The sequence below is a fragment of the Caenorhabditis briggsae genome (assembly GCF_000004555.2).
Source record: "Caenorhabditis briggsae complete genome, chrIII, whole genome shotgun sequence".
Taxonomy (NCBI): domain Eukaryota; kingdom Metazoa; phylum Nematoda; class Chromadorea; order Rhabditida; family Rhabditidae; genus Caenorhabditis; species Caenorhabditis briggsae.
In genome coordinates this window covers 3,514,950-3,530,001 of record NC_013490.2, presented here as the reverse complement: position 1 = coordinate 3,530,001, position 15,052 = coordinate 3,514,950, and the positions used below count along the sequence as shown (strand labels likewise).

At 38.1% G+C, this 15,052-nt stretch overlaps 4 protein-coding genes across 4 annotated transcripts in view; 2 read left to right on the top strand and 2 right to left on the bottom strand.

Moving 5' to 3' along the window:
* Positions 1–3,427, bottom strand: part of CBG17472 — a gene marked incomplete at both ends in the record, with an annotated part of 41,854 nt that extends 38,427 nt beyond the window's left edge. Inside the window, 4 exons of the mRNA XM_002641046.1 lie at positions 580–870; positions 2,027–2,194; positions 2,245–2,331; positions 3,083–3,427. Of these exons, the coding sequence (XP_002641092.1) occupies positions 580–870; positions 2,027–2,194; positions 2,245–2,331; positions 3,083–3,427 (891 nt within the window). The remainder of the gene's footprint in view (positions 1–579; positions 871–2,026; positions 2,195–2,244; positions 2,332–3,082) is intronic.
* Positions 3,428–3,969: 542 nt separating this feature from the next.
* Positions 3,970–7,930, bottom strand: CBG17485 (the record flags this gene model as incomplete). Its single annotated transcript, XM_045243563.1, has 5 exons — positions 3,970–4,011; positions 4,643–5,464; positions 6,029–6,288; positions 6,336–6,812; positions 7,243–7,930. The coding sequence occupies 5 exons, from the start codon at positions 7,928–7,930 to the stop codon at positions 3,970–3,972; spliced, it is 2,289 nt and encodes a 762-aa protein (XP_045096211.1).
* A 788-nt stretch (positions 7,931–8,718) lies between these two features.
* Positions 8,719–13,993, top strand: Cbr-gen-1 (the record flags this gene model as incomplete). Its single annotated transcript, XM_045243562.1, has 6 exons — positions 8,719–8,793; positions 8,948–9,208; positions 9,266–9,497; positions 11,106–11,385; positions 12,534–12,905; positions 13,939–13,993. 6 exons carry the CDS (start codon positions 8,719–8,721, stop codon positions 13,991–13,993), a joined length of 1,275 nt encoding a protein of 424 aa, XP_045096210.1.
* Positions 13,994–14,524: 531 nt separating this feature from the next.
* CBG17488 overlaps positions 14,525–15,052 on the top strand; it is a gene marked incomplete at both ends in the record, with an annotated part of 8,669 nt that continues 8,141 nt past the window's right edge. The window contains one exon of the mRNA XM_045243561.1: positions 14,525–14,587. Coding sequence (XP_045096209.1) covers positions 14,525–14,587 — 63 coding nt within the window. The remainder of the gene's footprint in view (positions 14,588–15,052) is intronic.

Genomic DNA, 15,052 nt, shown 5'->3' with positions numbered 1-15,052 from the left:
TCAGGAACTCTGAAAATTTAAAATTCAAAAGTACAGAACTACCAAAAGTCCGAAACCCAAAAAATCGGAATTTCAAATCCTGAAATTTGAAAATCAAATTCTCGAAAAATGCTTTTCTGCTTTTTTCAAAATTCAGGAAAGTTTTAAATTTCGGAAACTTAAATTTTGGGATGATCAGCATTTCTAAAAAATTAAAAAGTTTCAAAAAACTCGAAATGCAAAACCTCGGAAACTCGAAAATTAAGAATTTCAGAATTTCATTTTTTTTTTCAGAAAATCTAAAAAGAATCTAAAAAGTTTTCTTGGATTACTGTAGTTTCTTGTGGAGTACTGTGGTTGCTGTACTTGTAATGATTTTTGCAGTTTGGTTACTGTAGCCTGCAGCCTGCAGCCAAACGCTTGGGAATACTGTTCCCGTAGAAATTTTCAGAAATTCGAAAAAAAAAAACTTAAATTTAAAAAAAAACTTTTAAAAAAAACAAATTTTTCAAAAATTCGAATCTGCGCGCAATTTTTCTGGAACTTCATTTTTCAGAATTTTCCAGAGTTCCCGTCAAAAACACCAAAAAAAAAACTAACTCCAATTCTGGCTCCCATTTCCACTCCACCAATATACTTCAGCTCTTCCGCATGGAAATTCACCGCCATTCCAGCCTCCTGTCCTCGTTTCAGAATTTTTTGGCTGAAAAAAAAAACTTTTTTCAATTGGAAGTTAGCAATACAGTACCTGGACTCCACCTCAAAAACATCCTTCTCACAGAAAACATCAATATTCTCCACATTTGTTAGGTTGCCCATTTTCTTTTCGGACTCGATTTGGGGAATCAGCTCGTCACAAATCATACGCGTTTGTTCTGCTTCTGTGGAGCCCTGAAATCAATAATTAAAAAAGGAAGCTGCCGCCCAGAGGAGTCGAACCCGCGACCGCACCCATGCGGCGCGCGGCAGGCAGCATCCACAGGTCCTGGGCGCGCATACGCAAAATGGATGGGCGACGGAGGACGCGCCGATGAATTGGGTACAGGGAAAGGGCGCCGGTATGGGGCATATGGGGCACACCACCGCCGCAAAGCATCTCCTCGCCTGGCTTGCTGGCACTCGATGAAATGAACTAAAACGTTGGTTGGGGGTTCCTAGAAGTATCAGTTAAGTTCTATTGTGATGTGATTTTGTTCAGGTCTTCCGATTTCGTACTTTTCCTTTATTATTCCATATTTTTTTATATTTTGAACGACATATTACTGATTTTTCGGAAGTCAATGTTTTGGTTTTGAAAAAGACTTATGGCAGTTTCCATTTAAATTTGATATGCAATCAAAAACAGAAGAAAATGGGAAAAAATTCGCTAAAAATTGTTTTTTTTCATTTGTTCAAAAAATGTCTCACTTTCACTTTTTTGAAGCATGAAAAATTGAAAATTTTTATAATTTACACTTTGTAATTATTGTATACTTACCAACTTACCTTTTACTCCACCTGAAAATACGATTTTTACAATAATTACAAAGTGAAATCAAAAAATCTCAATATCACCTATTTTGGCGAAAAACATAGCAATTGACGAGTGAAAGACATGTTTCTGCAGGAATTCAGCAATTTTTTATTCTGCCATAACTCGTTTTCACAAAAAAACATCAAAAGAATAATCGAAAAACCAGAAATTTAGGCTCGAATTGACGAAAAATTGACAAAGTTGCCGGTGTGGATTTACGGTAAACAATGCGCGCATCCGGGATTTCGGAGTGTTGTAGTCGGCCTACCGTATCAGACCCATATCGCACACATCGCCCACCCACCCAGAATCCATCTAGGATACGCGCGCATTCGGAACACTCGATTCAGCCTCTCCCGCATCGCACACATATGAGACTCATCGCAGCTCGTTGTTCGCAATATGTGTCAAACGGATTTCTAGAGGATCGCATATGGATCGAGTCCTTTATGCGCATCATCGCCCAGGACCTGTGTCGTTGCCGCCTGCGCCATGGCTGCCAATTAAGACAAAGGGGAGAGTGCAATCATATACCTTGGGAACCGCGTGAGCGCCACAGAACGTCGCCGACACTTCCAGAGGAATCGCTGGATTTTCCGTTGCCAAAACTCTCAACATCTTCATTTCAGCGTCCACATTCAGACCGTAACCACTTTTCGCTTCGAGAGTTGTCGTACCGCTACGCAGCATTTTCTTGGCAATCTAGGGGAGGGACATCTGGATACACAGACACATGGATAGACTAGACAAACCTCTTCGAAATCCGAACGAAGCTCTTTTTCAGACGCTTCGCGAGTCTTGTTCGTGGTGAACATGATGCCACCGCCCGCTTGTTGGACCTGAAAACTACCGTAACCAAAAGAATTTTTGTTTCGAAAATTATTTTTTTGAATTTTCAAAAAATCGATTTTTGTCAATTTTTCCGGAAAAATCCCAGATTTTTTATCGATTTTCGTCATTTTTCCGACAATAAAAAATCCGGAAAATCGATAATTTTCTCTCGAAGGTCCCACAACGAAAACTACCGTAATCCAAAGTTTTTTTGAATTTTCGAAACATCGATTTTTTTCAGTTTCAAAAATTTGCAGTTTTTTTCCAAAAAGAACCTTTAAAAAATCCGGAGAATCGATAATTTTCTCTCGGAGGTCCCACAACGAATACTACCGTAACCGAAGTTTTAAGAAAACTTCAGGTTACGGTAGTTGTCGCTTAGAAAAATTTTCTCTATTTTTCGACCGGAAAAATACGAAAATCAAGAAAAACAAAATTCGAAGGTCCCACAACAAAAACTACCGTAATCTGAAATGTTTCCCAAATTTTGAAAAAATCGATTTTCGCGCCTTTTTTCCACTTATTTCTGCTGAAATCGCCAAAAATATTTTTCAGGTTACTATAGTTTTTTTGAAGGTCCCACAACGAAATCTACCGTAATCTGAATTTTTAAAAAATCGTCGAAAAAAATTTCAGGTTACTGTAGTTTTTTCTTTCTTTTGTTTCCAAATTTTCGAAGCGAAAAAATACCGAAAAATTTTTTTTCCAACTTCTTCAATAAAAAATTTTCCGCAGGTCTCAACACGAAAACTACCGTACTTCCATATAAGTGGCTCCAGCCAGCTTCATCGCAAACTCATGCACACGATCCCCAGCAAAAACCGGATGCGAATGACCATCGACGAATCCAGGAATCGCGATTCCCCCATTGGAATCTAGTATTCTAACGGCTTCAGAATCTCCAGAAGAGCTCATCAACTCCTCAGCTTCGGAGTGATCTCCAATATACGCAAATTTCCCCTTGGAATCCACCAAAATCGCCAAAGATTCGCTGGCGTCGTTGAGAATCTTGATATTGCTCATACGGTCTCCAACGAGGAATTCGGTGGTGTCGTCGTCCACAATTTGGACGACTTGCTTCAGATTTTTCACAAGGAGACGGTACGACATTCTAGAAGTTTTCTAGAAATTTTGGGGATTGGAAAATTCGAAAAAGGGGAAAAAGAAGGGGGAAACAAGAAGAAATCTAAAATCAGGACCGTTTTTATTGATTCTGTTGCCGTTTCGCGCAGTCAGGCAGAACCAATAAAAGTTTATGGGCATTCTCCTAGAGAGGTCAATCAACATAAATACCTCTTTTTATTAAATACAAAAAAACACACACAACTTTTGAAGGGTTCCTGAACACGTCTTAGGACTAAAAAAGGGCCGAAAAAACAGGGAAAACTTTGGGATTTTTTGTATAAAGAGAGAATTCAAATCAAATAAATTAAAGAAGAACAATTTACAACGCTTTGGTGGGGTGGAGAAACAATTGAGGATAAAGAAAGGGAGAGAGAACGCAAGAAATCGGGAGAGAGATAGAGAACAGTAATAAATAGGAAGAAGAGAAAAATCAATAAATTACAATCCCAAATAACTTTTTATCACATTATCACAGTGTGAACCTATAAAAATTCTGTTATTTCATCGAGTGTAGAATCCCTCTAGGCCTTGGCGGTTCGAATCACTCCCTTCTTGTTCTTTCCCTGAAAAATTGATACTTTATGAGCTTTACCTAGCTTAGCTTGCAATGAGCTGCCGTATACCTCTAAAAGAGCCCGCCCACACCGTTCACTTTGAGCTCAATTATCTCGGCTCCTATAAGAGATATCAAAAATGTGACAACTGATAAAATGTTTATCATACTATCAGCTGCATTTTATCAATTGGCTAAATTTTGCTATCTTTAATAGGAACCGAGATAAATTGGCTCAAAGTTAGAAGTTTGGGGGCCCTTCTATTACAGGTTTCAGGATATCTCGATTTCTGTGAAAGATATCAAAAATCTGTCTACTGATAAAATGTATATTATACTATCAGCTACATTTTATTAGCAGACAAAATGTTGATATCTTTCATAGCTACCGAGATAATTGAGCTCAAAGTTGATTTGGCTGGCGTGACGGCGCATTTTCAGCAACGAAACTCGGTGATTTTTCAGCTAAAATCTGTCTATATTTTTTTTAATTTTGCGGGAAAATCTTCAAATTTTCTGCCGAATTTCGGACGAAAATCGGATTATCAGCTGAAAAAGCGCTCAAAAATTGGATTTTCCAGGCTCAAAATGACTGCAATTCACTGGATTTTCGTTAAGAGTATCATATTTCTTCAAATTACCTGCGCCGCCTTCTTTCCCTTTATCGGGATCGTTGCCTCCTTCACAGTTGGCCTGTTCGGAAGCTTCTTTCGCTTGTAAATACGCACGAGCCAGTTCTCAGTGGTGTACGCCTCTTCAATATACTCCAATGTGATATCCTTCTTTCCAATGACATATCCACGAGTTCTATCGAAACCACCAGCTTGATTGTATCCCACCCGAGTCTCTCCGAAGCGATAATAACTCATTTTGTACATAAGACAGTTGAGCATAGTTTCTGAAGCTCCAGCTCCAGTTGAGTACTCTCCGGAAGCGGTGAAATAGTTCTCCTCACGAATGTCCTTCGGGTGTTCTCCTTGAGCAATACGAACCATCCAGAGGAATTTGTTGATATCGTCTCCAGAATATCCAATGACTCCTCCGAAGATGACAAGAATGTAGTCGACATCAAGCTCAGTCATAATCTCATAAGCAGCAGATTCATTCGAAGACATTGCCTTTCCAACCAGAGCGATATGCGAGTTGTTCCATGTGTTATTATCAACGAGGGTAGTACGATTAGCCATTCCAGCAATTTGATAACCGTAATCCCACCAGGACATGATGCGGGCGTCATCAGCAGTGTTCTCACGGAGCCAGTGATAAGCCTCACGGAAGTCATCCATGATAATGCGGTCACCATTGGAAGTGGACGATTGGAGCACGACAGATGGGTGAGAGTAGGCGTTGGAGGTGACGTAGGTGGCGTGAACGACGAACATGAGAAGGAAGATGACGAGGATGATCGAGATGACGGTACGGACGTTTCCGGAGACGGCAGTTTCTTCTCCGTCGGCGGCATTCTGGAAATTTACATTTTTTGATGACATTTTTGGGTTTTTGAACATTGCAAAAGATACCGTATTTCCTCTAATACTACGTTTTTATCGAATTTTGTCTAAATCTTTAACTTTGAGCTCGATTATCTCGTCCCCTATAAGAGATATCAAAAATTTGTCAACTGATAAATTGTTTATCATACTATCAGCTACATTTTATCAGTTGGCAGATTTTAGATATCTCTCCCAGAAATCGAGATAATTAAACTCAAAGTTAACGGTTTGGATGGGCTTCTATTCCTTTTTCGATTTGGCTGGCGTGCCTTTGGCGCGTTTTTAGCAACGAAATTTGGTGAATTTTTCAGCTAAAATCTGTCAGAATATGCCTATTTTTTCTAATTTTGCATGATAAATCTTCACATTTCTCGTCGAATTTTAGACGAAAATTGGATTTCCAGCTGAAAATGACCCAAAAATTGAATTTTTCAGGCTCAGAATGGCGATTAAAGGAAATACGGTAATCTTGACACCCGGAAACCATAATAACAGACAAAACAAAAACACATAGACAGACAAACAAGACGCAACACAAACACTGACAGGACAGGACACATTATCAAATAGTACCCTCGATTTGACGTTCTTGGCAGCCTTATCGTACAGTTTTTCGTCTTTGGTGTTGGTTGATTGAGCAGATGAACGCTCCTTGGTCTCCTCGTCTTTCAGATATTTCTCGAATGTGTACGAGAATCCGATTCCGGCGAGAACGCAGACGGCTGGAGTGAGAGTGAGCATCAAACGGACCATAACTCCAGCAAAGTAAACGGCAGAGACGGCGTAGAGGATGACTGGAATTGTAGACGTTAAAACGATTAATTTAGCTGAATGAACTTACTGAAAACACGCTCATCGTTGACCTTCTTAATACAATACCAGAGTCCAACTGGGAAGACAGCGGCGGTGATATGAAGATCAAAGAAGAACGAGACCCAAGTGGTTGGTTGATGTTCGGATACGGAAGCAATGATTGGAATATGAATCTTGGCGTATCCGGTATCCCAGAGAGAGTAGAAACGTCCAGAGAATGGAGCAACGTATCCTCCCCAAACCAGAGCAAAGTAGACAACAACGGCGAGTCCTCCGAGAATGGTCAATCCTCCGACGAAGAGAGTCATGAACTGTTGGCGAGTGATACGGTTGCGAGCGTAGTGCATCAGAGCGACGATTTGAAGAAGTCCAAATACTCCGAAAGCTGGCATATGTTCAGAAGTGCGGACTGGTTGGAATCCGACGAATGGAACTTGCATCGAGAGGATGGTGGCAAGGCAGTAGAAGGAGGTGTAGGAGACGAAGAGACGGGAAGAGTAGCGTCCTGGAAATTCGGGATTATTATAAACTTACGGTCAATAAGACGTATTTTCAGTTGATTTTTGCTCATTTTGACCATTTTCAAGGATCCGGAGCTTGACTTTCAAGCTAGCGATCACTTTGAAAATTTTGGAGGGCATAAAAGAGCCCTAGATTGAAAACGTTGAATTCACAGATTTTTGAAAACTCCTGGTTTTTCAGCTACCGTAAACACTCTAATAGAAGGACACTATACCTATACTTTGAGCTCAATTATCTTCAATGCTATAAGAGATATCGAAAATGTCTTAACTGATAAAATGTTTGTCATCATATCGCCAACATTTCATCAGTTGGCACATTTTTGATATCTCTCATAGAAATGGAGATAATTGAGCTCAAAGAACAAGTACAGGTCAACTGAAAAATCCGTTTTTGTACTGTATAAGACATACCCATGACAATCAGAGCCAAGGCGTGAAGTGGAATCAAGTTGATGATGAAAACGTATCCTCCCCATGCGGAAACCATGTAGAAGTACGACAGAGCACACAACGAAGCCCACATAATCGAACCGGTCTTGAGGGATTTCACCCACAAGTAGTAGGTAAACTGAAGTGCGAAGATGGCAATTCCCTCGTTATCATAAGATCCGGCGACCGAGCGAGAGGTGTATCCTGGAGAGATGGCGATGAAACAGGCGGCGAACAAACCGGCTCCTGGGCTCCAAAGCTCCTTGGTGAGGAGGTAGGTGGCGATGGCGGTGAGTCCGGAGAACGTTGGTGCCAGGAAGACGCAAACTTCACGAATGTGGACGTGGAAGTTGAGAGAGTCCAGAATCCAGTGAATCAAGCCAGATGTGACCATGAGACCTGGGTAAACGGTTCCTCCAACGATACGACCCAACGGATACCAGGCGCGCTCATCGAACCAATTCAAGAACTTGTAGAATCCATGCTGAACCATATGGTGGGTTGCACGATAGTTGAACCATGGATCGAACTCGTGAATGATCGACTCGAACCGGACAATGGCGAAGAGACGCGAGGCAAAACCGACGAACCAGGCCAACGCCAGAATGACGATGGTCAGGAGCGTCGTCGCACCCAACTGACTGCTTCGGGACGCCGTTATTGATGTCATTACCTGGAAAAATTTTGGAATTAAACGTTTTAGGCAGGACGAGAGAATGAGATGAAGTTGACAAGATACAACATAAGGGGTAGATGTCTAAAAGATGAGTTTTAAAGCTTAAAAATTGTTTTTATGGTGTATTTATTCAAAAAACAAACAAGAAAACCTAAAAATTCCATCTGAACAACTAGAAAATTCCCCTTCCCATTTTTTGACTTATTTCCGGTCAGCAATCGACGAATTTTTGGTTTTTAAACCTCCCAAGACCGATTTTTCCATTCAAAATCTGGATTTTTTCGAAGTTTAAAGCAGTACAATCGAAAATATGGTTAGATGACGTCGATTAAAGAAAATAGTACCTAAAATATACATTTAACACCTAAAAATTGGTTTTTTTATACTGCTATGGATGTAATTATTAGAAAAAACTAACGAAAAACCCAAAATTCCATCTGAAAACCTAGAAAAAAAAGAGCCAAAATTTGGCCCTCATATTTTATACCATTTTTTTAAATTTATTTCGGGCGAAAAACCACTAAATTTCACTATTTCGACCTTCTAAAACCGATTTTCCATCAAAAACTGAATTTAAAGAACTTTTTTCGCTGAAAAACTATAGAAATTGAGCCATTTGGAGCAATTTACTGGCAGTTGGGAGTGTCGTGGCAAATTCAAAATACGTAGTTCCCTGCGAGACCCGCCGCTCTGCGTCTCTCTGTGTCGATTTACGGGGGGAGGTGAAAATTGTTTTTTTTCACCGTTTTTTCGATTTTGCTACATTTTCAGATGCTACTAGAATGACAATCAACGGGATATGGGAGTGGGCGAACCACGTATCACAAAAAGTAGCTGTAGAGACGCTTCGTGGGAAGGTTCTAGCCATTGGTGGGTCAAAAATTTGAAATTTAAAAAATTCAAATAAAAAAAAATTTTAGATGGACACATTTGGCTCTATGAAAGCTTGAAAGGCTGCGAAACTCATCATCAGCAAACTCCAAACTCTTATTTAATCACATTTTTTACTAGGTAATTCGGGAAAAAAAGTGTTTTTTAAAAATTTTGAAAAAATATTTTTTTTTTAAGTTTAAAAAAATTGTAAAAAATCAAATTTTCAGAATCCAACGCCTTCGAGAGCTCAAAATCACCCCAATTGTGGTTTTCGACAGTATCAGCACTAGCTCACCGGCTCATGAAGGGGCAGATCAAGAAGAATTTGTCCCTAGGAAGCGCCGGAGCTTTGGAGACTCCCTATTCACGAATCTGGCGGATCCGGTGTACAAAACTAATGTAAATAGTTAAAAAATACGGCAAATTTGATGATTTTTTTTCAATTTTTCGATTCAGATGCTCCTTTCCCAGATGGGCGTCAAAGTGATCATTTCCCCGGGCGACGGTGAGGCTCAATGTGCTCGTTTGGAGGAGTTGGAAGTCACTTCTGGATGTATTACCACGGATTTCGACTATTTTCTGTTCGGCGGAAAGAATTTGTATCGTTTCGACTTTACTGCCAGTGGAAATGTCGCACTTTTACACGATGTGGTCCATTTGTCGTTGGGAAGGATGAATATTGAGAAAAGTGAGTGTTTTGAGCTAAAAATCATGTAATTTTATTTGAAAAAAATGTCATTTTTGGGGTTTTCAGACTGAAAAACCCCGATTTTGACCAATTTTCGAGTGATTTTCGGCAATTCCGGGTCATTTTTAGTGGAAAATAGGGGTTTTAGGGTTGTTTTGTAGGTGATTTTGAGCTAAAAATCATGTAGGTTCACATAGAAAACGATGAAAAAATGCGAAAAATTAGCCAAAAATAGTCATTTTCAGCTTTTTTAGACTGAAAGAAAGCAGTTTTTGACCAATTTTTTAATCAAAAATTGTAATTTTCGACGGGTTTAGAGTTGTTTTAAATCGAAAAAGATCGTTAAAATGACGTTTGAGGCTCGAAAATGGATATTTTCAACCCAAATTTGACATTTCAGCGATTTTTAACTACCAATTTTGAGGTTATTAGGTCCATTTTTGAGCTCAGAATGACGATTCTGAAGCTGTTATGTTATGGATGGTTTTCAGTGTAAAATAAGCTATTTTTTCCATTTTTCGAGTAATTTTTGGCAATTTAGGGTCATTTTAGAGGTGATTTTGTGCTAAAAATCATCTAGATTCACATAGAAAACGATGAAAAAATTCGAAAAAATTGGTCAAAAATGATCATTTTTAAACTGAAAAAAAAACAGTTTTTGACCAATTTTTCATGACAAAAATTTCTGAAAATTGCTATTTTTTCAATCAAAAACTGGTTTTGAGCCTAAAAAGAGCGTTATAATGACATTCGATGTTTAAAATGGCGTTTTTAGCGCTCAAAATTGTTCAAATTCGCTTAAAATATCGAAATTGGGCCGAAAATAGTCTTTTTTGAGCATCGAAAGCCATTTTAACGCTACATTTTTCAACTCAAAATGACTCTAAAACCTCGAAAATGGCAATTTCCGATCTAAAAATAGCAATTTTGGAGGCATTTCGTCATGAAAATTAGTCAAAAACGAGCTTTTTTCAGTTAGAAAATTCCAAAAATGACAATTTTCGACCAATTTTTTGAATTTTTTATCTATTTTTATGTGGATCTACATGATTTTTAGCACAAAATCACCTTAAAAATTACTCGAAAGCACTTATTTTTCTCTTAAAAAATCAATAATTCCGGTTAAAAATGGTGAAAATGGCGTTTTTAGCTTCAAAAAGCGTCATTCTTGGGCTCAAAATGAGTCTTAGCGATCTCAAAATCAGTCAAAATCGCTTTAAAGTAGCCTTTTTTGAGTTTTGAAAGTCATTTTGACGATTTTTTTTGCACAAAAGAATGCTAAAAAGGACCGTTTAACACTTATTTTTTCACTAAAAAGCCCCCCTAACTGCTAAAAAATCAATGAAAATGGCGTTTTTAGCTTCAAAAAAGCGTTATTCTGGGCTCAAAAATAGTCAGAATGATCTCAAAATCAGTCAGAATCGTCTTAAATTATCGAAATTAAGTCAAAAATTGCCTTTTTTGAACATCGAAATCCATTTTAACGCTCTTTTTCGGATAGAAAACGACAATTTTTGAGCGAAACATGAGGATTACTGTAGCCTTCCAATTTTTCAAATGCTGAAATTTCCTGATTTTTCTATTCAAATTTCAAAATAATGATTCCAGAAGTCGACCGTCCGCACCTCATCTCCACAGCGATCCTCCTCGGATGTGACTATTTCCAGCGTGGCGTTCAGAATATAGGCATCGTCACCGTTTTCGACATTCTCGCAGAATTCGGAGACGATGGAAATGAAGACGTCGATCCACACGTGATTCTGGATCGATTTTATTCGTATGTGAAGGAGGAGATCCCGGCTAGATCGGAGGATAGTTCGAGGAAACTTCGGCTGAGACGGAAGAAGTTCAATTTTCCACAAGGATTTCCGAATTGTCAGGCTGTTGAGTGAGTTTTAGGCCTGAAAAGGATGGAATTTTGTAGTTTTTGAGCCAAAAAACGCTTTCCAATTGTTGAAATTTTGAATTTGGCGCATTTTCTAGCTGAAAAGAGCTGTAATTACAGTTGAGTTGAGCTGATCAGTGAGTTTTAGAGCAGAAAAGTTGTAACTTTGAAGTTTGACCTATTTTTTTTGAATTTGGCGCCATTTTTAGTCATTTTTAGAGCTCAGAACAGCTGTAATTTGAATTTGGAGCGATTTTTTGGTGTCTCAGAGTCTATGAACATTGAAAAAGTGCGAAAATTTAGTAGAATTTCGAATTTTTGGGAATTTCTTAGGTTTTTGAAATTTTCGAACTTTAGAATTCTAGAAGGCTTGAAATTATCCAAAATCGAGTATAAACGACCGGAAAAAGTGAAAAATCGGCTGCAAATAGTCTAAACTAGCTTAAAATGCCCAAAATAGCCTAAAAATGACACAAACCAGTCAACAAATGAGTCTAAAATGGCCTAAAATCATCCAAAAGTCAACAAAAATGGTATAAAAATAGCCTAAAAATGGCCTGTGCAACCTGAAAATGATATGAAATAGACCAGGAAAAACCTAAAATGGGCTAATATAGCCTAAAAATGGCTTAGAACAGCCTGTAAATGAGCCTAAATTGGCCTAAAATCATCCAAAATCCAACAAAAATGGCTTAACATAGCCCAAAAATAGCATAAAATGGACCAAAAAAGGCTGAAAATAGCTTAAATTGACCCTAAATAGCTCTAAAATAGCCTAAAATGACCTAGAATGGCCTAAAGATAGCATATAATAGCCTAAGCCAGACTGAAACTGGCGAAAAACTGCTTTGAAATAGTCCAAAATAGGCTCGAATAGCCTAGAATTTTGGAATTTCTGAATTTGAGAATTTCAAATTTTTTTTTCGAATTTTTGGAATTTTAGAATTTTTAGAATTTTAGAATTTCAGAATTTTTGAGTTTCAGAATTTCGATTTTAAAGGCAAATCATAGGCTTCTGCTGAATTTTCTTGTCCTGTTTCAACCAGGAAATTTGAAAATTGGCGCCAAATTCAAATTTTTGAGCTTCTCAAACAATTTTAAGCCATTTGTCCCTTCTGAAAATCACAACATTCAACCAATTTTTCTTCCAGAAACGCAGTGAAAATGTATCTGCAACCGTCAGTCTACCACACGATGCCACAAAGTTCTGCTGCTCCAAGTCCAGTTAGTATGGAAAAAATCGAATTAATCCTGAAAAAAGAGTGTGGATGGTCGCCGGAACGCCTTCAAAAAGAGCTATCGACGAGTGAGAGACGGACCAGAAACATCACGAATACAGTAACCCAGCCAAGGATTAATGAGTTCTTCAATTCAACGAAAATGAAGAGTTTCTCGCCGATTGTGGAGCCTTGTGACTCGTTGGACGACTATATTTCATCGAATAATAACTGGGTGAAGAAGAGAAAACGGACTGGAGAGTCTCCGAAAGTCACGCCACAGAGGAAACGGAGTGCTAAAGTTTGGTAAGGAGCCTTTGAATCGATTTGGAGAGTTCTAAAGTTGAATTTTGCTTCTTTGTAGGTTGAAAATAGTACTAAATACGCTAATTTTCGACCAAAAATTGTGAAATTTCCGGGTAAAAACTGATGAAAAAGGCATTTTTAGCTTTAAAAATCATCGAAAATTCACTTCAAATAAAGGTTTTTAAAAAAAAAGTAAGGACCTTTCAAATTGATTTGAAAAGTTTTAAGGCTGAATTTTAGCGTTTTTTAGGCGAAAAACTAGGATTTTAAACCTAAATTTTGGCTTAAAAATAGCCTTAAAAACCTAGATTTCGAGCTAAATTTTGGCTTTCAAGATAGCTTTAAAGACTGAAAATAGCTATTTTCTGCCGGTTTTTTTCCTGGCTTTTAGGCCAAAAATCAGCTTTTGATGCTAAAATTTCAGGCTTTAAAGGTGTACGGTCACACATTAGATTAGGGTTTCCATTTTTTTTCCATATTCGCGGGGGGTCAACGGGGGGCCGCGGGGGGTGAGCCCCCCGGGTGGGTGCGGGCGGGTGAATCTGTACTTGTATTGCCTACCGTAGTAGGGTTACTGTAGCAGCCGGAAGCCTTGGGATACTGTATTCGGAGCACTGTGAGACTATTTTACAATCATGTGGATTACTGTAGCGTTAAATTTTTGAAATTCTAAAATTCTGAAATCCTAAAATTCCACAATTCTAAAATCCAAAAATTCTAACTCTCTGAAAACTCTAAAATTCTAAAATTTTGAAATTTTGAAATTCTAAATTTTCTGAAATTCCAAAATTTTTTGACTATTTGAGACTATTTTGGACTATTTTTGGTTATTCTAAAGCAGTTTTGGCCATTTTCAGTCTGGTTTGAGCTATTTTTAGGGTATTCCAGGTCATTTTGGGCTATTTTGGAGCTATTTAGAGTCAATTCACTCTGAAATTCTAAAATTCTAGAATTCTGAAGTTCTGAAATTCTGAATTTTCTAAAATTCTAAGATTCTCAAGGATTACTGTAGCTCTCCAATTCTTATTTCCAGCATTCCCCACAAACCCAATCACCATGGGGTCATCACACTCGACGACTCGGATTGAAGAATTGCTCAATTGCTCATTTTAATTAAAACTCACTCATATCTTTTTTTAAAAATTTTTCCTTAAAAAAATTTTTCCCCTATTCACTACCATTTTTTTATCGCCACCACCAACCTCACCATCATTTTCAACAAACATTCCTAGAATTTTCCCCGATTTTTCCCCCGATTTTTTGTACTATATTTCCCCCAAAAATTGACTTTTTCTGCCTTTTTTCCGAGTATTTTTTCCCGTTTTTCGTCTAAAAATCCCGCTGAAATTAATATTTTTTTCCCGAAAAATCTCCTTTCTAGAATTCCGGTTTGTTTCGAAAATATTCCCAAAGTAATAATACTCTTGATTGCTCGATTTATGATGATTATTACTGGAATTTTTATAGTTTTTCTTTTTTTTTAAATTTTTCTTGGATTTTTCACAAATTTAGCGTTATCTCTGCGCATTTTTCTTATCTTTTGGCCTATTTTTTGCTGATTTTTAGGTCAAAAAATGGCGGATTTTGACCAAAAAACATCTTTTCAGACGCCGAAAAACATGAGCGACAAGCCGTTGGCATTGACCGGACCAGGAGGAGCCAGCCAGTTGCAAGATGAACAGGTAATTCGGATTTCTAGGTCATTTTAGGCCTTTTTTAGCCAATTTTTTGGCGTAAAAATCGTCAAAATGAGCCTAATAGCATTGAAAATGGATGTTTAGCCGATTTTTCGCCGATTTTAAGTCGAATTTTGAGTTAAAAAGCGCCTAAACAAGCCAATTCAGGCAATTTTCAACTAAATTTCTGGTTTCAAAATCAGCTAAAATTAGATTTCTAGACCATTTTGAGGTGGTGGCCTAACTTTCGCAAGTTAAGTTTTCTAGGCCACCACGTCAAAATAGCACAGAAATCAAATGAATGTCAGGCCATTTCTAGACCATTTTAACAACATGGTGGCCTAGAAAACTCAACCTGTGAAAGTTAGGCCACTCTGTGAAAATGGTTCAGAAATGACCTGATATTCATTCGGTGTGATTCCTAGACCATTTTTACATGATGGCCTAACTTTCGCAAGTTGAGTGTTCTAG